Source organism: Geotrypetes seraphini, chromosome 4 (genome assembly GCF_902459505.1).
Source record: "Geotrypetes seraphini chromosome 4, aGeoSer1.1, whole genome shotgun sequence".
Lineage (NCBI taxonomy): Eukaryota > Metazoa > Chordata > Amphibia > Gymnophiona > Dermophiidae > Geotrypetes > Geotrypetes seraphini.
Window position 1 is genome coordinate 49369809 of NC_047087.1, and position 26782 is coordinate 49396590.

At 44.4% G+C, this 26782-nt stretch overlaps 1 protein-coding gene across 4 annotated transcripts in view; it reads right to left on the reverse strand.

The window, feature by feature from the left end:
* NETO2 (neuropilin and tolloid like 2) overlaps window positions 1–26782 on the reverse strand; it is a 107499-nt gene that overhangs the window by 36292 nt on the left and 44425 nt on the right. For 3 of the 4 annotated variants that reach the window (XR_004539107.1, XM_033940631.1, XM_033940628.1), the window contains exons 2-6: window positions 20965–21021; window positions 7216–7356; window positions 4888–5136; window positions 363–407; window positions 135–262 (exon numbers count right to left, since the gene is read on the reverse strand). Coding sequence is in view for 3 of the 4 variants with exons in the window: in XM_033940631.1 (XP_033796522.1) it covers window positions 135–262; window positions 363–407; window positions 4888–5136; window positions 7216–7356; window positions 20965–21021 (620 nt within the window). In the remaining variant the exon portion in view is untranslated. The remainder of the gene's footprint in view (window positions 1–134; window positions 263–362; window positions 408–4887; window positions 5137–7215; window positions 7357–20964; window positions 21022–26782) is intronic. The other variant, XM_033940632.1, reaches the window with a different exon arrangement.

The following is a 26782-nucleotide window of genomic DNA, read 5'->3' on the forward strand; positions in this document are numbered from 1 at the left end:
GCCATGAACCCAGAATCATCAGCAGTCACTAGTAAAAAGAAAATGTAACATTACAGAAATCCAAACTAATGAACATGGCCTGTAACTTGTAATCTGGAAATTCATTACACATTGAATGATATAAAAGGGCTTACCTTAGCTTTTGGAGTAGCCCTAACTGTCCAGATGCAGTCAACTGCTTGACCAGACTCTGTCTTGTTTTCTTGTTCTACCTGGCTAGAGCGTATTATTCCGTCTGCTCCGGAAAGCTCAAATTGGCAGTCTGAAGAAAAGATAAAACTGAGCATTAAGGCAACTTGAGACTGTTTTTAAAATTCAGGAAAATAGAAGAACAACAAAAAGTTACTAAAATAAAACCAGACCTGGGATAGGATTTAAAATACCTCCAAGGTATGTGAAATCTGGGTCTGTAAGAAAAGAAGACATGAATCAGTGGTATTGGTAATAGATGAGGGATCTAGAGGTCAGAGCCGAGTACCAGTGAAGCCCAGGTTCAAGTTCCGCTTCTGTTACCAAGGCTCCTTCCGCCCATGACCTTGACCAAGTCACGTAGTGGCCCTTTTATTAAAACTTAGCACACACTAATAATGGACATTAGTGTACACTAAATACTGCACATCCGTGTCTGTTAGCACGTGTTATGCTTTAATAAAAGGGGTTCTTAACCCTTTATTGCAGCGATCTTCACTCTCAGTCCTCGAGGGCCACAAACAGATCAGATTCTCAGGGTATCTTAACGCATATGCATAAGAGAAATCAGGCATGCAAATTTCTCTCATGTATATTCATTAGCATTAGCATAAGGCAAAGGATGAAGTTAAGAGGCGGCAGGCTCCGGAGTAATCTAAGGAAATACTTTTTTACAGAAAGGGTGGTAGATGCATGGAACAGTCTCCCGGATAAGGTGGTGGAGACAGAGACTGTCTGAATTCAAGAAAGCCTGGGATAGGCAGGTGGGATCTCTCAGAGAGAGAAAGAGAAAGAGATAATGGTTACTGCGGATGGGCAGACTTGATGGGCCATTTGGACTTTATCTACCATCATGTTTCTATGTTAATATCTTGAAAACCTGACTTGTTAGTGGCCCTCATGGACTGGGGGTGGTCCAATGCTCTACTGAGTCTGGCACAAACTTTGAGCAGGTAAATCCTGCAGACCCAATCTGTAACTTGCCTTGAGCTCAGAACTGAAATCCAGACCCAAGAGGCTTCAGAGCTACTTCAAGCTTGAAAGAAACAGCATCAAGTACTTCAGTGGGCAGTTACATTAAAGCAATTAATTCATGTTGCCACTCCCATCCCTTCTTCTTGTTAGCTCTGAGCTTTATTTTATAACCAAAGAGAGATTAGAGCTTAAAAATGTCCAAGGTTCCCCTCACCTTAACTTTTCTCCCTCTTTAATGCAACTGTGCAGCTCCATGGCAGAAAAGGCAGAATGAGTAAATATCCCAGTGGCACGCAGAAAAGGGAAATTAAGGCTACATCCCTGTGTATACCTCAGGGCAAATGGAGCTATCGGATCACATTATCCGTGCGTGCGTACAGACAAAAGGGCTAACCCATTTTCACACCTTAGGCCAGTGGTTCCCAAACCTGTCCTGGAGGACCACCAGCCAATCAGGTTTTCAGGATAGCCCTAATGAATTTGCATGGAGCAGATTTGCATGCCTGTCACCTCTATTATATGCAAATTTCTCTCATTCATATTCATTAGGGTTATCCCAAAAACCTGACTGGCTGGTGGTCCTCCAGGACAGGGTTGGGAAACAATGTCTTAGGCGATTGGCCCAGTGGGGATATCCTATTAATTACACGCATATATTTGCAAACTTCATTTGCTTTTAGCTTAGTCCACTTATTCATATGTAAATGTCTTGATAAATTAGATCCTAAAAGTCACAAATTGACAAAATAGAAAGCTGGCCCATATTGTCTGCAAGACCATCCATTTAAACTCAACTGAAACATGGATATAGCATGGGCACTGAAAGAGAATTAAAACCAAGGGGTATTTGTCTTTTATTTAAAAAATAAAAAAAAAAGAGAGTGAAAACAGTATAAAAATATAAATCAATATATGATGACAACAAGAGGACAGCAGAACAAAAAGGTCAGACAAAGCGAACCACGAAACAAGACCCTGAGGTCTGTCAAAAGCAGCAGTACTGACGGCAGAATCTGAACACAATGTAAGTTGAATCTGATAAAGCTGTAGATTCTACTGCTAAAAATAAAGCCAGGAACTTCAGGAAACAAAAACTCCTGGATTTTCTTCATTCAAATATACATCGATTCATAGCTCAACAATAGGCAAAAAGGGTTGACATTTCAGTGACAATTCATATGATATCAGATTGGCTCTACTCCCGCGCAGATCCAGTGCATTATGGTAACCCATCTTTTCTCCATCACATGGAGAAACCAGAAAGAGGTGAGTCATCAGTGCCACAAACACAAGAAGCTTTCTTCCCAGCTCATAAGAGAACTCGGGTCCAAATCCACACCTCCATCAGTCACTGTTGTCCTTACAGATAAAGATCTGTGTGGTCCATCCAGTCTGCCCAACAGTCAATTTTTTTTCTTTTATATTTCTGCCATAGAAGTTTGCCTGACACTGTTCCAGCTACTGGAGTTGCTGTCCAAACTCACTCCAGCCTTTCTTATCCATGCCAAAGTATTGTTGTTCCCGTCAAAGCCCTCCCCAGCCCATCCCTTGATTAAGTTGCTTTATTTCTGCATAGTGAAATGACTTTGGAGCAGAGAGCCTTTAGCTCCGTTTATAATAAAACCTGGTCCACGCTATGAAAGCTGTTACATTAAGGACCCCGGCAGTACACGTCTGCATGTTTGTACCGCTGCTGGGTCCAGGCAAGAGCTCCACTGCCAAACCTTTAAAGTCACTTAATCACCTGCAGACACAGACATTTTCACGGAATCTTAAAAACATAATACTGTTCTGCACTGCTGTTCTTAATATTTCTAATAGCTGCTGTCATAAATTGATTTATTTTGGATAAATAAGAGAGAACAGAATGTAATTCAGGAGAAATAAAATAGAAAATACAATAGAAACTTAAACCCCAAATTTTACACATCAGAGAATGTGTCGTTACAACATCACAGTTAAACTAACTGATAATACCTTAGAGCAGTGTTTCCCAAGTCAGTCCTGGAGTACCCTCTTGCCAGTTAGGTTTTCAGGATATCCAAAATGAATATGCATGATAAAGATTTGCATACAATAGAGGCAGTGCATGTAAATCAATCTCAAGCATATTCATTATGGATGTCCTGAAAACCTGACTGGCAAAGGGGTACTCTAGGACTGATTTGGGATACACAGCCTTAGCACAGTGCTTCTCAACCCTTTCCTGGGGGCACGCTACACCAGTTGGGTTTTCAAGATCACCGCAGTGAAGATGCACGATACAGATTTGTGTAAAAGGGAGGAATTCTATAAATGGTGCATATGCTTAGATGCCGAAAAACTGGGCACCAAGCTAGTATTTTATAACAGCAGAGTCGGGCACTCAATCTGCTATAGAATGCTAGTGTAAGTCTGCAGTTACACATCAAATTTTAGGCGTGACCACTTTAACATAGAAACATAGAAGGTGACGGCAGATAAGGGCCACGGCCCATCTAGTCTGCCCACCAATGACCCTCCCTTACCTTTCTCTGTGAAGAGATCCCACGTGTCGATCCCATTTAGTCTTAAAATCAGGCACGCTGCTGGCCTCAATTACCTGTAGTGGAAGACTATTCCATCGATCAACCACCCTCTCGGTGAAGAAGTATTTCCTGGTGTCGCTATGCAATTTCCCGCCCCTGATTTTCCACGGATGCCCTCTTGTTGCCGTGGGATCTTTGAAAAAGAAGATATCCTCTTCCACCTCGATAAGGCACGTGAGGTATTTGAACGTCTCGATCATGTCTCCTCTCTCTCTGCGTTCCTCGAGTGTGTAAAACTGCAATTTATCCAGCCGTTCTTCATACGGGAGATCCCGTCTATGGCCAGTGTAAATGGCTGCCACCTAAAATCAGCAGTTGGGCTTACAAATGCAACTGTTACATAAAGTGTGCACTGAAGCTGGAATGCCCACGACACACCTATGCCCTCCCATGGGAAGGCTCCCTTTGCAGTTACACGCTAGAACACTTAGATGCCAAGTTACAGAACAGAGACTAAGGGCCTGATTCTTGAAACACGTGGCCCACTTGCAGGCGACAGTAGACGTCCTACCGCCGTCTGGCAGCTAATCGGGATGCATGTTTTTAAAGAAAAATGTTTGAGGAAGGATGCCTACATTGTAGGCGTCAATAGTATGTCTACGGAGAAGTGCAGGGATGCATAAGCACGTTCAAATCGGAGCGTGGGCGTGGTTTCATCTGGAAGTGGCCTTGGGTGTGCCTACGCATCTCCGTAGGCACAAGACTGACGCCTTAAATGTAGGCCTGCAAAATGCTGGCCTACATTTAAGGTGTCTGTTGAGTGATGTAAATGTGATTCTCTTTAGTATGCCAAAGCCATATTGACACAAGATTGACAGGCGCCTCTTAGGCATCTGCTGAGATTGGCGTACTAAAGAGAATCAGACCCTAAATGCACTGTGGTGCCTAACTGCCATTTCAGTCTCATTTTGGTGCCTAACATCAATTAACTTCCGTTGCCATACCATAAGTTTGGTGCCTAATTCCTGCCTAACATTTGGCCCACTATATAGAATTACCCTCTTAATGGGTCTCTATTATATGCATAGTGTATTACACGCCTTTTCCCTGTGGTAATTTGGAAAACCTGACTGGCGAGGTGTGCCTCTAGGGAGAGGGTTGAAAAACATTGTCCTGGAGACCAAAAGAAGGTAAGGCGAAACCTGCCACACTGTACCTGGTATAAAGGAGTATTTTGCTCGAAATCCCAGACCTTCAAGTTCTTCATCTGAGGAAAACTTTATCCACATAAACCTTCCTGTTGACCTAATTAAAGTAGGGCTTTTTAGACCACAGTAGCGATCTATGAGGGGGGAAAACCCAAAAGGCCCATCTCGAACCTCCAGGTGATCAAATCGACATTCAAAGGATGGTTCAATGTGATAAGGTTCATCAAATGTCAGCTCAATTCTTTGGCGTGGAGCCGCTGCAACAGAGCAGAGCAGAATATTAAATACAACAATGGCAGGGCATGAGCTTTATAGAATAACAGTCAAAACACAGAATCCTCGGAATTGTTAATGAAATTTCAGCCTGATTATTCACCACTCCCCCCCATTAAAAGAATGCACGGGGGATCCATTAGCCCCCAGATTCTATATATGGTACTCAAAATTGCACGTGGAATTTAACTGAATAACAAACCAATTAGCATCGACAACTTGGTGCTAATATCAATTATTGGTGGTAATTATCTCCCCAGTCATTAGTAGCGGTATAGAAGCTTTCAATAAACAATTGACAACAAATTAGAATTTACACGCATATCTTACTAGGCCAGATTTACTTGAGCAAGTTTAGTCGCCATATATATAGACTCCAGGGGTTAATGACTTTATTTGTATTTTTTTTGACCCCTGATGCAGGCTACAAACTGAAACTTCATCATCGGGCTTTGTTTCAATAAAACCGATTATGTGACTGGTTTGGCAGCTCTTCCATCCTTTGACCACCTTTGATCATAAAATAGCGACAATGACAGGATGATGGGCACACACTGCGTGCGCAGGGGGTAGCGTTTACCTATATTATAAAATAATCTCCATGCGTGCTTGAATAATCTAGATGCGGATATTTACACGTGCTCTTTGTGCTTGTGAGGTAGATTTCTGCCACATACACTAGTAATTTATAAAGACACTTACGGGCCTTTTAATCAAGCTATGGTATGGCCTTACACTTGCTTACTGCACATGCTAAAACATTTTTTTATTATTTTTTAGTCATGGGGGCAGAGAGTGGATCTTTCTGTGCTAATCAGTTAGCGCAACTACATTGTACAGGATTAGTGTATGCAGTGGTATAGTAAGGGGGGAGGCGGTCTGCCCCAGGCGCCATGTTGGTGGGGGCGCTGGCACCTCTCTTCCCTTCCCCCATACCCCTAGTTGTTCACCACCATGAGCAACAAGAACGTCAACGTGCTCCTCGTGACCGCATCTGGGTGCCGCTCATTGGAAGTGACGTCAGAGGGAGAGTCGATGGGGGTCGCGAGGAGCACGTTGAAGTTCTTGTTGCTCACGGTGGTGAAGGACTAGAGGCACAGGGGAAGGGTGCGCACGCGCGTCAGGGGGAGATTGGGGGAGGGGCACCACTGCCCTGGTCGCCTCTTACCCTCACTATGCCACTGAGGGTAAGAGCCCTTACCGCCTACAAAATAGGTGGCGGTAATAGGAGCCAGCTTTGTGGGTGCTGTGGGTGCTTGAATAAATTCCTTGGTTGTGTCTAAGATAAGTGGTTTCCATTGGCTTTAGCGCCCCCAGTAATTTTGGAAAGTTGGCTTCTATGGTGGTGGAAAGAGCTCACACGCTAATTTTTATTAATGGCCGTGCGCTAATGACAACATTAGTGCATAATCATTAAACTGAAAATTGGCTATTTTCCAGCTAAGGAAAGATTTGGCCTTACCACATGGGAAAGACCCGTGTAAGGATACATTTTGTCACACCTTTGTAAAAGGGCTCCTTAGGATCCCAAATGTCTTTATAAAACAGCACCTAAGTAGGCGTCTACTTGCGCTCTTAAACCAGGTGCCCTGTTATAAGATTATACTGTATGTGGTTTTGGTTATTGTGTGTTTTATGGATTATTATTTAATTGCATGTTATTGGTTATGTTGATAAGTTTTATTGTGAATGATAAGTAGTAATGATTTCATGTGCTCCGCCTTGGCAAAGGTGAAATATAAATAACTAAACAATAAGATCACCCTCTTTGCAAGAGGATTTTGTTTATTTGAATTAATCTGAGCACCTTTAAGATCAGTTTAAATGGAAACTGGGATACATCCTTTTTTTTTTTTTTTGTTCTACTAAATCTTTAGAGGCTGAGGTTTAAAGGAAGAGAAAATGTTGGTGTGACTTGTTTAGATGGAGAGCATTCCTTGAATGAATAAAGGACAAATAGCAGCCATTTTGCTTACCGTTCACCCCTATGACTAACCACATAAGCCTGCGGACTGCTGGCCAATCCCACTTCAGTAGAAATATGGAGATAAGCATCCAATTACCTTCCAGTATATAGATGCATTCTTTGTTTGGTGGGTACGTATCAGGAAAGTTTGGGGATGCAAAATGGCCCCCATTGCTGGTTCGGATCCAAATGCCGCACTGAGTAGGGGGAATGTATTTGACTCCCATGTTTATCTCATCTTTGAAAAAGAGAAATACACAATTGTGGGTTTCTGTTAAAACAATGTTCTGTGGTTGTACAAATTCACTAGCAATATAACAAATGTCAAAACAGTGGCAGAATGAACAGACAAAGAGCATTAAGGGCAGGGAAAGAATTAGACTAGAGAACAAATACATAAGCTGATATATATATAAAGCCAAGATCAGACACATAACAAAATACAGGAATTTGTGTCCCTTGAATTCATTTGACACGGCCTTTGTCCTAAATCAAGATTCTCAGTGAGTGCCAGAAACAGATCTGGTTTTCAAAGCACCGAGCCAAACATATGAGTTCTCAAACACTTATTCAGCAGGTGCCTTTTCACTTCAATGAATCAGAACAAATAAAAATAAAACACGTTAACAATTATAACTGAAAATAAACAAATTAACCAAATAATGGAAGCTGCTGGCTATAGTAAGAACAAAGGAAGATCACAAAGAAATTAAAACCCAACAAAAAAAACCCTGAATTATTAAAACAAGAAAGTTTACCAATTAACATGACAATAGAGTAAAACAAGGAGAGACGATTACAGAAATAAAATCTCATCAATAAAAAAACTAAGTACCATTTAATAAGTGGCAGTGAAGTAAGATCTGTATGATATTATTGTCTGATGTTTTATGTTTTGATTTTGTTGGTATTTTATGTATGTATTTTGTGACCTGCTTAATTATTAGGTGGAAAATAAATCTGTAAATAAATAAGTAAGCATGGGAGTCTTTTACTAAGGGCTTCTTTTACGAAGCCGCATTAGCAGCTTTAGCGCGCGTGACTTTTAACAACGTGCTACCCCCGTGCTAGCCGAAAAACTATCGCCTGCTCAAGAGGAGGCAGTAGCGGCTAGTGCGTCTGGCGGTTTAGCGCACGCTATTATGCGCGTTAAACCGCTAACACGGCTTCGTAAAAGGAGCCCTAAGGCACACTAGCTGATTTAGGGCGCGCTAAATGCTAACGCGTCCCTAGAATATAATGGGGGTGTTAGCATTTAGCACACGCTAAATCGGCTATTACGCCTTAGTAAAAGACCCCTCCACGTTACAACAATTGGTAATTCAACATATACCACAAATTATCTCTGTCTAAATGTAAGTAATAATACCAGCTACTAAACATTGACTTTCAAACTGAAGTGGAAGGATGAGGGGAAAAAAAATCAATTGTAAAACCATATTATTATTAAATCTGTTTTTATTGATAAAGAGAATAACACAATTGCAGCTCTTGGATCAATGGTGATTGGACTCCCAAAAGACTTGGGGATTTTCTTTTTTTTCCTCTCAAATTCTTTATTAATTTTCAAAACTACAACAGGGCAATACAACCAATGGAACTCATAGTAATACAATAGAAGCACATTCATCTTTCTCATGTTCATAATCATCCATTTTCTCCCACCCATCCACCCAAACAATTATCAGTCCATATAACATAAACATATATTATCATAAAGATCCTATCTATTCTGAATAATGATATCTGTACACCCATCCCAATTATAAATATTCAAAAAACAATTCATGACCTAAAGAATCCCTCTCCCCCCCCCTGCCCTGGATATGTACCATAGTAAAGAACAAACTGATTCACAGTCAACAAACAATTACAATGAGGTGACATAAGATGCCAATAGGCCCCATATTAATTTAAATATATTACCATGTCCTAAATTTGCAGCATTTATTCTTTCAAATCTATAACTAGAGGTTGACTTGGAGATTTTCAATGTAAAATAATATTCCCATCAATTCCATACAAAATTACCCTACTTGGAACAGCATATGTTCCAATTCTTGGGTAAGACAAAACAATAGGAACCAACAAGAACTGCAGTAAAAATGTGAAGCAAAAAAACCCCCAAAACAAAACTGCAGAAGAATGTACAAGGTGCAGGAATTTATTCAATAAATTCAAAAAAAAATCATAAAAACATATGTGGCATAGATAAAATAAATACAATAATGATACCCCAAAACTGGTCCTTGTATTCGTGTGGACCGGACCCACACGAATCCTTGGGTAAGACCAGTGGAGTAGCAAGGGTGAGAGGCGCCCTGGGCAGTGGCGCCCCTCCCCTCCCATCTTCTCTGCTCCTTCCCCACCCCCTCCTATCATGCGTGCCCTTCCCTTCCCCCATTCAGGGCATGAGCAGCAACTGCAACCTGCTGCTCATGCCAGCGTCAGCTCTTCCTCTGACATCATTTCCTAAACATGAGCCTAGGAAGTGGCGTCAGAGAAAGAGCCAATGCTGGCACGAGCAGTAGGTTGGGGTTGTTGCTGATGCTGCGAACATTAACGAGGTACCGGGGAAGGGAAGCGGTGCACATGTGTGATTTGAGGGGGGGAGGAGTGGGGAGCAGGGCAGAGAGGAGGACGGGAGGAGGGGGAAGGAGTGGGGAGCGGGGCAGAGAGGAGGATGGGAGCTTGCGCCTCCCACGAAGATGCCACCTGGGTGGACTGCCACTCCCCCCACCCCCCTTACTATGCCACTGGGTAAAACCCAAATTAATGGGATGAAAACCAGCGGTGGATTCGATATACCACTTTTCTGTGGTACAACCAAAGAGATATAGATTTATTATACTGGATTCTCAATCTAAGTTTTGTACCTGGGGCAACAGAGGATTCAAGGCTTCTTTTACAAAGCCGAGATAGCAGCTGCTGTTGTGGTAATCACTCCAACACTCAAAGGGATTTAATGGGCTTTGGAGCATTTGCCGCGCGGCTTTGTAAAAGGGGGTAAGTGACTTGCCCAGGGTCACAAGAGCTGCAGTGGAAATTAAACCGAATTCCACAGGTTCTCAGCCTACTGCGCTCACCACGGAAACACTGGTTGTGTATGCCACACATGAAGACATAATAATAAAGCATAATGGAAATCAAAAATTGAAGTTATAGGTCTGATTAAAACATCGCATGTGAATAGATGTCTAATCTTCAGTAGGCCACAGGCATATTTCCTTGGTAATGAGTGTCAAAGGAAAAAGAAACATACAAAGTAAACCTTTTTCTTATTAAGCCTCATTTCTCTCGGTGCAGGGATCGAAAGGCCAGCCTTGCTCTTAGCCCATATGTATGCAATTACATCTGACAAATATTCCTTGTAGACACCCTGAAAACAGACCAGTTTACAGCCCAGTCTGGGTTTCAGGAGGTTGAAACTGAACACAGATGATAATTATTTACCCTAGCATGTAAGCTCTTTGAGTCAAGCTCTACCTGAAGTACACCACCTTGGGTGAATCTTTTCATAAAAGGAGGTCAATAAATTCCAATGAAAGAAAAAGCCCCAAACTGAACTTCCCTGAATGATCTCTGTGCCACAGTACAAAAGAACAAACTCATTTATCTGGAGACTGACATGGCAGTTTGTGATCACATAACATCACTGTTGGTGTGATTAACAGATAAAATGCGTATTTCTCATTTACCCCCACCCCTTTTTTTTCTAAACCGCAATTGCGGTTTTTAGCGCAGGGAGACGCGCTGAATGCTTGTGCACTGCTCCCGACACTCATATGAACTCTATGGGCTCCTTTTACGAAGGTGTGCTAGCGTTTTTAGTGCATGCACCGGATTAGCGCGCGCTAGCCGAAAATCTACCGCCTGCTCAAAAGAAGGCGGTAGCAGCTAGCGCGCATGGCAATTTAGCATGCACTATTCCGCGGGTTAAGGCCCTAACGCACCTTCGTAAAAGGAGCCCAATGAGTGTCAGGAGCTGCGCAGAGCATTCAATGCGGCTCCCTGTGCTAAAAACCACTATCGCGGTTTGATAAAAGGGGTGGGTTAGATTTCTAAGAAATTGTGCTTTGAATAGTACAATTCTTCAGTGGCATTAAGCACAGTTACTTACCGTAACAGGTGTTATCCAGGGACAGCAGGCAGATATTCTTTACGCATGGGTGACGTCACCGACGGAGCCCTCGGTACGGACCTTTTTAACTAGAAAGTTCTAGTTGGCCGCACCGCGTGTGCGCGAGTGCCTTCCCGCCCGACGGAGGAGTGCGTGGTCCCCAGTTAAGATAAGCCAGCTAAGAAGCCAACCCGGGGAGGAGGGTGGGACGTAAGAATATCTGCCTGCTGTCCCTGGATAACACCTGTTACGGTAAGTAACTGTGCTTTATCCCAGGACAAGCAGGCTGCATATTCTTTACGCATGGGTGACCTCCAAGCTAACAAAGAGGGAGGAGGGATGGTTGGCCATTAGGAAAATAAATTCTGAAGTACAGATTGGCCGAAGTGCCCATCCCGTCTGGAGAAAGTATCCAGACAGTAGTGAGTAGTGAATGTGTGAACTGAGGACCAGGTGGCAGCTTTGCAGATTTCCTCAATGGGTGTGGAACGGAGGAAAGCAACAGAAGCGGCCATAGCTCTCACCCTGTGGGCCGTGACAGCACCGTCCAGTGACAGACCGGCCCGAGCATAACAGAACGCGATGCAAGCTGCCAGCCAGTTGGATAGCGTCCGTTTAGAGACCGGTTGACCTAGACGATTAGGGTCGAAGGTCAGGAAGAGCTGAGGGGACAAGCGGTGAGCCCTTGTACGATCAAGATAGTAAGCCAGGGCACGCTTGCAATCAAGACTGTGTAATGCCTGTTCTCCAGGATGTGAATGAGGTTTCGGGAAAAAGACAGGCAACACAATGGACTGGTTGAGGTGAAAAGCCGAGACTACCTTGGGAAGGAATTTTGGATGGGTACGCAGAACCACCTTGTCATGGTGAAAAACAGTGAACGGTGGATCGGCGACCAGTGCATGCATTTCACTAACCCTCCTGGCAGAGGTGATGGCAATGAGGAAAAGCACCTTCCATGTTAGAAGTTTGAGCGAAGTTGTGGCAAGAGGCTCAAAAGGAGGTTTCATGAGGGCTGAGAGAACCACATTCAGGTCCCAGACGACCGGAGGAGGCTTTAGAGGTGGTTTGACATTGAAGAGGCCCCTCATGAATCGGGAAACCAGAGGATGAGCCGTGAGAGGTTTTCCGAGGATAGGCTCATGAAACGCAGTGATGGCACTGAGGTGGACTCTGATTGAGGTAGACTTGAGGCCCGCATTGGACAGGGAGAGCAAGTAGTCCAGGACAGTTTCCACCGCTAAAGAGGTGGGGTTGTGATGATGACGGAGGCACCAAGAGGAAAACCTGGTCCACTGATAGAACAGTTCAAGATTCTGGGAATGAAGCTGAAGATGAGGACCCAGAAGATAGCGTTCTCAGAGATCTTACCGGTGCCGAGGGCAGATGTGAAAAGGCAAGAGGAACTACAATCAATAAATGCATGGATGAGGAGATGGTGTGAGGAAGAAGGATTCCACTTCGTGAGGAACTGGACGACGTTCTGGGGCAAGAGCAAGCTCTACAGGAGAGATGGACTGCACCTGAGTGCAGCGGGAACTAGACTTCTAGCAAACAACATCAAGAGAGGAATAAAACAGGCTTTAAACTAACAAGAAGGGGAAAGCCGACAGTCGACCAAGCGTCGATGATTCGGAAAAAGGTATCTTGTGAAGATACTAAGGAGATAAAAGGCTGGGATGGAACAAGGGACAAATTACAGGAGTCGACTAACAAAGGAGAGGAGATTAGAAAGATCATAACCAAAGAGAAGAATCTAATGACCAAAGAGAAGAATCTAATGACCAAAGAGAAGAATCTAATGACCAAAGCACAGGGAAAGGAATTGAAGGCAACAAAATTCCAGGAACTGAATTGCATATATACTAATGCAAGGAGCCTAAGAAACAAAATGGGAGAATTAGAAGCCATGGCCATTGCAGAGAACATAGACATCATTGGAATCTCCGAAACATGGTGGAATGAGGAAAGCAGATGGGATACCGCACTGCCGGGGTACAAACTCTATCGCCAAGACAGATTAGGACAGAAAGGCGGAGGAATAGCACTATACACAAAAGAAAACATACAATCGACAAGAATGGACATAGCAGAGACGGCCAACAAGCTAGAATTGCTATGGGTTAAAATACCAGGAAGGAAAGGGCCTGAAATAAAGATAGGTCTATACTATCGTCCACCCGGACAAACCGGAGAAATCGATGAAGAAATGGAAGCCGAGATGAAGCGAGAATGCAAAAGCGGTAACACAGTTATTATGGGAGACTTCAACTACCCTGGGATAGACTGGAGTCTTGGAAGCTCAAGATGCGCCAGGGAGGCAGACTTTCTAGAGGCTGTACAAGATTGCTTCATGGAGCAGCTTGTTAGAGAACCGACGAGAGGAAATGCCACTCTCGATCTAATCCTAAATGGGCTAAGGGGACCTGCAAAGGAAGTGGAAGTAGTGGGACCGTTGGGAAACAGCGATCATAATATGATCAAGTTCAAGGTGGAAATAGGAATACTGAAAGGAAAGAGAACCATAGCGACAACTTTTAACTTCAAGAAGGGAAACTACGAAGCAATGAGAGGAATGGTAAAGAAGAAACTTAGGAACACTTCCAAAAAATGGCATACGGTAGAACATGCCTGGTCCTTTTTCAAGAATACAGTGAGCGAGGCGCAAAATCTGTATATCCCCAAATTCAGAAAAGGGTGCAACAAGAGTCGAACAAAAGACCCGGCGTGGATAACTAAAATAGTGAAGGAAGCGATAGGCAATAAGAAAAACTCATTCAGAAAATGGAAAAAGGACAAATCTGAGGGAAACTGGAAAGATCACAGAAAGTATCAAAAAGAATGTCATCGTGTGGTTCGAAAAGCCAAAAAAGAGTATGAAGAGAGGCTAGCCAGGGAAGCACGAAATTTCAAGCCGTTCTTTAGATATATTAAAGGGAAACAGCCGGCTAGGGAAGAGGTGGGACCACTGGACGACGGAGACCAGAAGGGAGCGGTGAAGGAAGAGAAAGAGGTCGCAGAAAGACTTAACATGTTCTTTTCATCGGTATTTACAAACGAAGACACAACCAACATACCGGAACCTGAACAAATCTTCAAGGGAAATCAAGCACAAAAGTTAACATCCATGGAAGTGAGCCTTGATGAGGTGCGCAGGCAGATAGAAAAATTAAAAACTGACAAATCGCCGGGTCCGGATGGAATCCATCCAAGGGTTCTGAAGGAACTAAAGGAGGAAATAGCAGAACTACTGCAGCAAATTTGCAACCTATCTCTGAAAACAGGTGTGATTCCGGAGGATTGGAAGATAGCCAACGTAACGCCCATCTTTAAAAAGGGATCAAGAGGGGACCCGGGAAACTACAGACCGGTGAGTCTGACCTCGGTTCCAGGGAAAATGGCGGAAGCACTGATAAAAGAAAACATCGATAAACATTTTGAAAGAAACGAACTTCTGAAAACCAGCCAACATGGTTTCTGCAGGGGAAGATCGTGCCTGACTAACTTACTGCACTTCTTCGAAGGAATTAACAAACAAATGGACAGAGGAGACCCCATAGACATCATATACCTAGATTTCCAGAAAGCCTTTGACAAGGTGCCTCATGAACGTCTACTCCGGAAACTGAAGAACCATGGGGTGGACGGAGACGTGCATAGATGGATCAGAAACTGGTTAGAAGGTAGGAAACAGAGGGTAGGGGTGAAGGGCCACTACTCAGACTGGAGAAAGGTCACGAGTGGTGTTCCACAGGGCTCGGTGCTCGGGCCGCTGCTTTTTAACATATTCATAAATGATCTAGAAACAGGGACGAAGTGTGAGATAATAAAATTTGCGGACGACACCAAACTATTTAGTAGAGCTCGGACAAAGGAGGACTGCGAAGAATTGCAAAGAGACTTGGACAAACTAGGGGAATGGGCAGAGAGATGGCAGATGAAATTCAATGTTGGGAAGTGTAAAGTATTGCATGTGGGAAGCAAAAACTCGAGGTATAATTATGTGATGGGAGGGATGTTTTTGAATGAGAGTGCACAAGAAAGGGACTTAGGGGTGATGGTGGACATGACAATGAAGCCGACAGCACAGTGCGCAGCTGCCGCTAAGAGAGCGAATAGAATGCTAGGTATAATCAAGAAAGGTATTACAACCAGAACGAAAGAAGTTATCCTGCCGCTGTATCGGGCAATGGTGCGTCCACATCTTGAGTACTGCGTCCAGTATTGGTCACCGTACCTTAAAAAGGATATGGCATTGCTCGAGAGAGTTCAGAGGAGAGCAACACGACTGATTAAGGGGATGGAAAACCTTTCATATGCTGAGAGATTGGAAAAACTGGGACTCTTTTCCCTAGAAAAGAGAAGATTAAGAGGGGATATGATAGAGACTTACAAGATCATGAAGGGCATAGAGAGAGTAGAGAGGGACAGATTCTTCAAACTTTCAGAAAATAAAAAAACAAGAGGGCATTCGGAAAAGTTGAAAGGAGGCAAATTCAAAACTAATGCTAGGAAGTTCTTCTTTACACAACGTGTGGTGGACACCTGGAATACAATTCCAGAGGAAGTTATAGGGCAGAGTACAGTACTGGGGTTTAAGAAAGGTTTGGACAAATTCCTGCTGGGAAAGGGGATAGAGGGGTATAGATAGAAATTTACTGCACAGGTCCTGGACCTGTTGGGCCGCCGCGTGAGCGGACTGCTGGGCGCGATGGACCTCGGGTCTGACCCAGCGGAGGCATTTCTTATGTTCTTATGTTCACTTCTGATGGTAACATTGGAGGGTGGCCGGTTTCCTGGAGGCGTCCAAAATGAGACGGACAGGCTGAGATAGATTTCCTGGAGAGGTCAGCCCAAGAGAAACCAAGCTGTCAGGTGGAGCGAAGACAGATTGGGATGCAGCAGAGACTGACGTTGTTGCGTAAGTAGAGTAGGAAACACAGGAAGAGGAATGGGCTCCCTGACGCTGAGCTGAAGCAGGAGAGGAAACCAGTGTTGGCGAGGCCACCGAGGAGCGATGAGAATCATGGTGGCCCTGTCCCTGCGGAGTTTGGATAAAGTCCGCAACATCAGAGGTAGTGGAGGAAAGGCATAGAGGAACCGATCCGTCCAGTTGAGCAGGAATGCATCCGGGGCCAGACGGTGAGGAGAGAAGAGTCTGGAGCAGAACTGGGGCAGCTGATGGTTGTGAGGAGCTGCAAATAGGTCCACCTGCGGAGTGCCCCAGCGAGCAAAGATGGAGTGGAGCGTGGGAGGATCCAAAGTCCACTCGTGAGGTTGAAGGATGCGGCTGAGATTGTCGGCCAGGGAGTTCTGTTCGCCCTGGATATAGACAGCCTTGAGGAAGAGACTGCGGGCCGTGGCCCAGGTCCAAATGCGGAGAGCCTCCTGACAAAGGAGGCGAGACCCGGTGCCGCCTTGCTTGTTTATGTAGTACATGGCAACTTGATTGTCTGTGCACAGGAGAAGAACCTGAGGGCAGAGAAGGTGCTGGAAGGCCTTGAGAGCGTAGAACATGGCTCTCAGTTCTAGGAAATTGATGTGATGTAGACGCTCCTGCGGGGTCCAAAGACCTTGGGTGCGTAGATCTCCCAGGTGAGCTCCCCATGCATAAGGGGAGGCATCCGTGGTGATGATCATGGAATGAGGGGGCAGATGAAAAAGAAGGCCCCTGGAAAGATTTGAGGAGTTCAACCACCATTGTAGAGATCGCTGAAGAGACGATGTCACAGAAATGGGATGAGAAAGAAGATTCGAGGTCTGTGACCACTGGTTGGCCAGAGTCCATTGAGGTGTCCTGAGGTGGAGTCGCGCCAGGGGAAGCACATGCACCGTCGAGGCCATGTGGCCCAGGAGGACCATCATCTGTCTGGCAGAAATGGAGTGATGAAGGAGCACCTGACGACAAAGGTGGAGCAGAGTCCGTTGACGGTCGGAGGGGAGAAACGCCCTCATTAGTGTGGTGTCGAGAACTGCTCCAATGAACTGAAGGCGCTGTGTGGGAAGCAGATGCGACTTGGGGTAGTTGATCTCGAACCCCAGGAGATGGAGGAGAGAGATGGTATGATGAGTGGCTTGTAGCACAAGTGGAGACGTAGGTGCTTTCACTAACCAATCGTCCAAGTAGGGAAACACCTGGAGGTTGTGAGACCTGAGGAAGGCCGCCACCACAATGAGGCATTTGGTGAACACCCTGGGTGATGAAGCGAGGCCAAAAGGTAGCACTTTGTACTGATAATGGCGGTGGTGCACCTGGAATCGCAGGTAGCGACGTGAAGTCGGATTGATTGGGATGTGAGTGTAGGCCTCTTTGAGGTCCAGGGAACATAGCCAGTCGTGCTGAGAGAGAAGAGGGTAAAGCGTGGCAAGGGAGAGCATTCTGAATTTCTCCCTGACAAGACACTTGTTGAGGTCCCTGAGATCGAGAATGGGACGGAGGTCTCCTGTCTTCTTGGGAACTAGGAAGTAGCGGGAGTAGAATCCCCGACCTCTTTGCTCCGGAGGCACTTCTTCGATGGCATTGAGAAGAAGGAGGGATTGGACCTCCCTCAGGAGGAGGGGGGTTTGAGTTGAATGAGAAGCAGACTCTACGGGAGGATTGTCTGGTGGAAGAGTCTGGAAGTTGAGAGAGTAGCCGTGGCGGATGATGTTGAGGACCCACTGGTCCGATGTGATGACCTCCCAACGGCTGAGGAAGATGTGGAGCCTGCCTCCGATTGGCTGAGGAAGAGGCAATGAAGGTGGAAGACTGGCTATGCCCTGGAGAGAAGAGTCAAAAGGGCTGAGATGGTTTGGCAGGAGGAAGAGGCTTGGCAGGTTGATTGGACTGGGCACGAGCCTGGGTGTGCTGATGCGGACGGGGCCGCCTAGGTTGTTGTGAAGGTGGATTGAGCGGCCTAGCGGAGAACCTGCGCTGATATGAGGCCTGTGGTCTGTAATGACGAGCAAGTGGAGCCTTTTTCTTAGGTTTTATGAGTGTCCCATCTGGTCTCATGGGCTGAGAGTTTCTGCGTGGTTGTATCCAGGGACTCTCCAAATAATTCATCCCCAAGACAGGGAGCGTTGGCTAGTCGGTCTTGATGGTTGATGTCCAAATCAGAGACCCTTAGCCAGGCCAGGCGGCGCATAGCCACAGCAATGGCAGATGCACGGGAGGTGAGCTCAAAGGAATCATATATAGAGCGCACCATAAATTTTCTAAGTTGGAGCAGGCTGGAGATATGCTGCTGGAATAGTGGGACCTTGTGTTCCGGCAGGTACTTCTGCATGGCGGAGAGTTGGAGGACCAGATGTTTCAAGTAGAATGAAAAATGAAATGAGTAGTTGTTTGCCCTGTTGGCAAGCATGGCATTCTGGTAGAGTCGCTTGCCAAACTTGTCCATAGTTTTGCCCTCTCTGCCAGGAGGGGTGGAGGCATAAACACTAGAGCCCTGAGTCTTTTTTACGGTGGACTCCACCAGGAGAGATTCATGGGGCAGCTGGGGTTTATCAAATCCAGGGATTGGTATGACCCTGTAAAGGCTATCCAGTTTACGGGGGGCCCCAGGGACAGTAAGTGGGTTCTCCCAATTTTTATAAAAAGTTTCCCGTAGGATGTCATGTACGGGCAACTTTAGGAACTCTTTGGGAGGTTGATCAAAATCTAATGCCTCCAGGAAAGCTTGTGATTTCTTAGAGTCAGACTCTAGAGGCAAAGATAAAGCCCCCGACAACTCTCTGAGGAATTTAGAAAAAGAAGATTGCTCAGGCTTAGATGTGGTATCGGGGGCCGAAGGCTCCTCGTCCGACGACGATGCGTCCTCCTCGGTACCGGGAGGGGATTCTTCCCATAGGTCCGGGTCTCTGACATCAGTGTGTGCGTGCCGAGAGACCGGAGTGGAAGGCTCGGTATGGTGAGTCTTAGACAGAGACTTGCCCGAGCGTACCGAGACGGCACCGGGGGATGAAGACCTGTGTCTGTCTCGGTCCCGGGAAGAACGGTGCTGGTCAGGGTCACGGGGAGACCGGTGCCCTGTCCGGTCCCGAGGAGGATCGACTGTCGCCAAGGCGTGACTCTCGGCATGAGTATGGAGATGCGACGCCGAAAGAATAGGCATGGACGAGTCCAAAGGTACCGATGGAGTGGATACCGGTTGGACGGTGCGGGGCTCGGGCCGGTCTGGTACCGAAAGCAGCGGTGCCAAGATGGAGGGCAAGAGCTGCTGAAGTTGCTGTTGTAGTTGTTCCTGCAACTTGTCTTGGAGGATGGTCGCGATGCGGTCATCCAGGGGGGGCACCGGAACCACTTTTTTCTGTTTTGGTTCCATGGGTGCCGCTCTACGCCCCGGCGATGAGGAGGCCGATGACGAGGCACTCACCGATATCGGGGCGGAGCGTTTTTTGGGTCGGCGTGGAGCCGAAAGGGCCGGTGTCGCCACCGAGGTGGGAGGGCGCTCAAGGGTGGAAGGCTTCTTAGCCGGCTTACCTGGCGCCGGTGGCGCCGATGACGGATCAGGCGGTGTCGAAGTGGCCGGTGCCGATTTTGACGGTGCCGCAGGTGAAGAAGTCGAGTCCATAGCCGGGCCGGTGCCGAAAAGTATATTTTGCTGGATTTGACGATTCTTCAAAGTGCGTTTTTTAAGAGTGGCACAGCGGGTGCAGGAGTCCGCCCGATGCTCCGGTCCCAAACACTGCAAACACCAATTGTGTGGGTCAGTGAGGGAGATCGGGCGTGCACACCGCTGGCACTTCTTAAAACCCGGCTGCGGGGGCATGAATGGGAACACGGCCTCCCCAAAATCGAACCCGGAGGCCTGGATAGTGACAACAGGCCCCGCCGGGGCAGGAACGAAAAATAAGGAAAAAAATAAAGTTGTTTTTTTTTTTTTTGAAACTGAAAAGAAAAAAGCACCCGAAGGTGAATAAAATGAAAAATAACGCGAGCGGGAAGGCAAAAAGAGAATTTCAACGACCGTTGAAAAAACACACGTCTTCTTCGCTCCGCGGAAATGATAAAACTGGGGACCACGCACTCCTCCGTCGGGCGGGAAGGCACTCGCGCACGCGCGGTGCGGCCAACTAGAACTTTCTAGTTAAAAAGGTCCGTACCGAGGGCTCCGTCGGTGATGTCACCCATGCGTAAAGAATATGCTGCCTGCTTGTCCTGGGATAATGGGTATTAAAGACGAGCAAATCCAGCTCTTCATTTTCAAAATAAAATAGAATTTGACAGCAAGATGAAATGCAAGTAGAAACAATTTAAGGAGACCTTTCACAAAGCTGCAGTAAGCACGAATATGGCTTACTGCAACAAAAATGGCATATTTTGGGGTGTGCTAAGGTGGTCCTCAGTAATTTTACCATGCATGCACTATTCATCCGCTAAAATTTTTTTTTTATTTTTTGGCACAGGGCAGAATGGGTGTGTTCTGCACTAATCGATTAGCATAGGTTTAGCACGTGAGTCCTTATTGCCTACAGAAGAGGTGACAGCAGGACTTCAGGAGCTAATGACCATGTGCTAATTTTCATAAATGAAATATTCAGAAAATCAGCCATTTTACCCCAGTGGTAAGGATGGCTTTAGCACACAGGAATGACCCATGTAAGGGCGCGCACAGACCACGTTTTACCGCTGTTTGGTAAAAGAGCCCCCTAGAGAAAAATGAAAAGCCAGGTCAGTTCTCCTTTTGGAAGATTAAGCACTTGCTAATTGAAACAGGAAAGCAAAGTGAAATCCATCCCTACCTTGAGTTTTCTGTGCCACAGCAATCCCTTCCACTACCAGGATTGTTATCAGAAAGACTACCAAGGAAGACAGAGAAAAAAAAAATGTTAAAACATGGCTGGAAACTTGGAAGCGCACACCACATTATGACAAATGCTAGATCACCCTTGCCCATTTCCCCAGGTAAAATTTCCTTTGAGAGGCCTGTTTCTTCCATGCGCATGTTGGTAGGAGCTGACGTACATCGGATATCTCTTATAGCTTAAGAATGTCTGAATGTGTATTTGTTAGTGCACATCAAAAACTATAGTACATGCTAAACAGATTTCATGCAGTGGTCTTCATTGCACGGCCTGCTAGCCAATGGCAGTCCTTCGAGACCTCTGTAGCAGCTCGCAGAGTCTGTGCAGAATATCATCCCCCCTACGGGATCCGGCACTTTATATTTCCAGCGCTACAGTCCTGCACTCTTCGGGCAAGGGGCTACGTGAATGAAGCAAACACGCTGCCTTTGGCGGCCCCGGATGTTTTCTCTCTGCTACAGCTTCCTGTCCCCACGGTAGGAAGCTGTAGCAGAGGGAAAGCTTTCAGGGCTACTGAAGGCAGTGCGTATACTTCATTCACGCTGTCCACGGCCTGAAGAGTGCTGGACTGCAGCACTGGAAAGAAAAAGTGCTAGATCCCAATAGGAATGGGGGTGGTAGGGAAAGGGGGCAGGGAAAGGGAGGAGATGGTACACATGGATGGAGAAGAGGGAAAGACATGAAAAGTGGCCAAACTGAGAAGGAAGTAGAAAAATGGAAGAAAGTTGAATGTTAAAAGTTAATGCCAAAGATAGATGTGGGTTTGACCCAAACAGACCGGGGATTTTAAATTACAGTCCACTTGAGGGGGCAATACTTTCAAAATAGAACAAAACACAAAAAAACCCTCTCATCAATGCTGGGCAAGTTTCTCAAATAGTATCTTCATATAACATTTAAAGGCTTTTAAATATTTATTTGGTATGGAAATGAGAGCAAAAAGTCAGATTTCTGCGAATAACAACAAATTATTACTAATAATGACTGGTGTTGCCATTCAGCAAATTACATATAATTGGAAGGATTGGAGGAGATTAAATTATAGCTTCTGGTGAAACTCATTATGCCATATCTATAAAATGGAAAGATTTATTGCTTTACAACGGGGATATTTTCAGAAATTTCAGTATGTATGGAAACCATTAACAAAATATTGTAAGGATTAAGTAAAATTTTTTCCCTTATATTTATCAGGTTAAGGTGTAGGGAGGGGGGTATTTTATTATTATATATTTAATATGATAATTGAATATATGGTTGGGAGGGATGGGAAAGGGGAAGGGATAAGAATTTATGTAAGATACCAATGATTGTTTATAAGTGATGTATTTATTGTTATTGTGAATGAATATATTTAACACTTAATGTAATTTTGAAAATGAATAAAGAATTAAAAATAAATAAATAAATAAAGGCTTTTAAATATTTAAATGTGCTCATAAGCTCTTCAGCAAGGCGCCATAGCAGCGGTACAATGTCGCTGGAAAGGTGCTTGAATTTTAATCATAACACATTGCATGGAGCAAGGATACTTGCTTCTACTGGAGTGGCAAATGTTATGGCTCTACAAAAGTTGTGGGCGTCCTTTTTCAACATCAAGTGTGTAGACCAAAGGACTCTGGCACTGCACACTGCAAATAAAATCAATATAAAAAGCTCATCCTTCCGGCTTCCTGATGTAGCGTAGCGAAACACAGACTGTGTTGGAGCCGTGAACTGACCTTTTCAGATAAGTGGTCTACTGTTAAACAATCTTTGTAGAGCCATAACATTTGCCATTCCAGTAAAAGCAAGTATCCTTGCTCCATCCAATGTGTTATGATTAAAATTCAAGCACCTTTCCAGCGACATTGTACCACTGCTGTGGTGCCTTGCTGAAGAGCTTATGAGCACATTTAAATATTTAAAAGCCTTTAAATGTTATATGAAGATACTATTTAAGAAACTTGCTCAGCATTGATGAGAGGGTTTTTTTTGTGTTTTGTTCTTTTTTAAAGATAGATGTGGGGCAGAAAGTGAAGGCGAGAAAATCAGCAAATGGATAAGAAAGTTCTTTTGTGGCTAGGAAAAGAGCCAAGAAAAGTTGATTATAAAAATAAAATCACTAGACAACAAAGGGAGGAAAAATGATTTTATTTTCAATTCAGTGATTGAAATACTCGTATGTCAGTTTTAAGACTTTACATCCACTGTTCAGCAAAAAATGCATTTCTCTCCATTTTTCTGGCGGTATACTGCATGTAGAGTCTGGCATCATGGGTTTCAGTTGTATATATTAGGACTTTTAGTTTGTGGACCTGTATTTGCATAGGGTTCATTGTGTGATCAAGGCCAGGCGTTCTGGCAGGAATGAATGTTGAGAAACACTATTGGCATCATGGCCCCAAGCAGGAAGATATTTGTTGGTTCTCCTTCAGCACTTTTGGACCCCAAACGGCCCTCGCTTAAAAATTAGCAAAGACCACTGATTTAATATGTACTAACCTACAAATGAGCAAGTGTTAAATTAATTAGTTTGGTTTAGATTGCGACTGTGCCTCTGTTCTGCCCTTCGTGCAGGCAGTAGTGTAGCCAGACCTTCACCTTTGGAGGAACCTGAGCCCAAAATGGGTGGGCAAAAATTTTTTCCCCGCCTCTTTCTCTGCATCTCGTACATCCCCAACTCTGAACTCTAAATTCCTGAGCTAGTGGGAATCTTCAAACTCCACCAGCTGAAGAGGTCCTCCCTGCGATTGACAGCAACTCTCCAATGTTGGCAGTTGATGGCACTTTCCATAGGCCAGCACCGCTTGCCCATGAGTAGTATCTGGTTGTTACTCCAGACGGGTTAGTATCCTGAGGATAAGTGAAGCTGAATAGCTCTGGAGTTGAGGGGATAGCTGTTTTCTAGGCAACCAATATTTGTCACACTATATTTTTTATGCTATTCAAGTTTGTTGGGTATTTTTGAGTATTTCACTTCATATATTGTAGAAAAGCAGCCCAGGGCAGAAGCTTGGGAGCCCTTGATAATTACTGAGCAGTTTAAGAAGCATATTGCCTCTAATACACTTGCACCAAGTTGTGGTGAGAAACCAGTGCTAATACCTGAGGGCACTTTGTACATTTCATTACATATTCAGTTAAAATACTATTGAGTGTAAACACATTTGTTTTTTTTTGTTTGCAGAGAGTTTTTGACTATAAAGAAATTTTAGGTCTCTCTTACCTGAGCATTGTGAATTTTGGATTTCCTTCATTTTATCTCAGGTATATTGAAGAGGGATACCCTGAAACCTTAAGTAGACTGATGTCCACAGGGACTGAAATTTGATTATCCAGGTGGCACATCTAGGCAGCTACAGGAAACCTTATTTATTTATTCAATTTTCTATACCGTTCTCCCAAGGGAACTCAGAATGGTCACTATTTTTCATGGGGGGGGGGGTTGTCCCTCTTTGGATTTTCCAGGATTTCCAGTATTTTGCTTTCTGCTTGTTTTTTATTTTATTTTTGGGGGGAGGGGGTAATTTTGATGAGTTTTTGTAGTTGAACCCAATTGGGTCCAAAATACAGCAACTTGGTTTCTGATGCATTTGAAATCTTTTCATCACATCACCTCTGTTCTGGTACAACTCCGCTGGTTACTTGTGAGATTTTGAATTAAATTTAAGCTGTGTTATGATCTTACAAGTTTTGTTTTGTAATTACCTAATATATTTGAGGTCTACGGTTGATGAACCGACTGCAGCAACTTTTGCTCCAACTTCTTAATAAGATCAGGCTGCACTCATCTTATCAATGGGCTCTCTCAGCGATAGGCCCCAAATTATGGAGTGATTTACCACTGAATTTGCACCCAGAGTGTATTTAGGCTTAGGAAGACATTGAAAACTTGTTTTTAGTTAAGGTCTTTGGTTGGTTATTATAAGTAGACGTTCTCGATGTTTTAGGTTTTGTTGGTGAATTGTGTAATCAAATATATTTAAAGTATTTCCCACACTTCTTTTCCTCTAATTACCACTTCTCTTAACTCTACAAGGGTTCTACTTCCTAACTTGGCTCTAGTTCTGTGACACTGGGCTCTCACTGTATTCATCAAAAAGAATAGATCCTAGTGAAACGCATCCAGTATCCACTCTGGTTCCTGGATCTTCCTACCCAGACAAGCGCCATCCACCTGCCACTCACTGGGAAGTTCTTCCTCGACTCTTTTGCTCGAGGTAATGCCTAGTTTATCCTATGAAGGTCCTACTTTTACTTTGTCCTGAGACTTGGGTGGTTCTTCAGGATTCACCCTTCACAGGCATGAGGCTTACAATCTTCTAGGACCCAACTTCCTTGATAGGAAGACAGAAAAAGGAAGAGATAAAAAGACCTTTTTCCCCTCAAAACCAAAGCCAAAAATAATTCTAAAGAACCCACTTAGCTCCTTCTCTGGGCACAATCCATCTTCTAGAACAATTCATGGTATTCATCGCCTTATCCCAGTGATTCCCAAACTTTTTCCTATTGTGGAACCCCTAAAAAAAATTTCATACACCAAGAAACTCTCAATGTATGTAAACATATACAGTATATGCTCATAGAAACAGGTTCTATAATCTAGTTTCTGGGGTAACCGCTGAACAGTTTGAAGAACCCTAGGGCTCCCAGAAACCCAGTTTGGGAATCACAGCCTTATCTTGTATCCAGGGCAGTTCCACCTCTGCAAAGGCATGAAAGAGATTTCTGCAAAGGCATGAAAGAAATTTCACTTTCAGTGGTAAGAGCTTTAGTGACACCCGAGTCACATCGTAAAGAAGATTAAAAGAATGCAGCACCATTTTATAGAAATTTGCAACCACATTAAGAACTGCCATTCAGATATATCTCTACAGATTAAATCTGCTCTATCCATTAACCTATTTACACACTATGCTATATTTATCCCCATTTAACTGAACTTATTAATGTAAGTACGCCATACATTGCATATTTGAACATTGAGCTATAACTGTACAATTGTATGTACCGTATATACAAAAATTTCACACCAACTTCATATCGAACCCATATCTACTTTAAAGAGCAATTAGCTTATTGTGAAAAATACTGGATATCTCAGAGAATAACAGCTGCTAGAAGAGTCTTCAAGCCCAGTAAAATATTGTCCTTGGAGGCCATTATTCCTTCACATGGTGCCAATATTTTTTTCACTCTGGGACTAGTGCCAGTTTGTGTCTGGTGCGTGACATGAAAGGCAGAGAAAGGAAGCATGACAGTGTTGTCATGACAACTATTGATCCTACTGCTAAATGAACCATACCATGCCTTGGACAGAACATGATTTTCTGGTCTGAATCAATGAAAAATATAATTGTAAACCTGGTCCAGGAATCAAACTATTACAATGACATGGGTGATAAGAGAAGCCAGATGTACCACAATCCCGTCACCAGATCACTGAATGATATATACCTAATATGTCAAAAGGAAAGATTGTAAAATGAAAGTTTATTTATAAGTGTAGAGCAGCAGGCAGACATCACAGTGATGTCACAAAAGGTGGGTGATGTCATAAAGAATATACAAGCGGCTAATCACAGCACAAGCTTAACTTAGTGATTAGGAATTAAAGTCAAAGAATTATAGGAGGGGAGAGTGTGGCACAGTGGTTAAAGCTGCGGTCTCAGCACCCTGAGGTTGTGGGTTCAAACCCATGCTGCTCCCTGTGACCCTGGGCAAGTCACCTAATCCCTCCCATTGCCCCAGATACATTAGATAGATTGTGAGC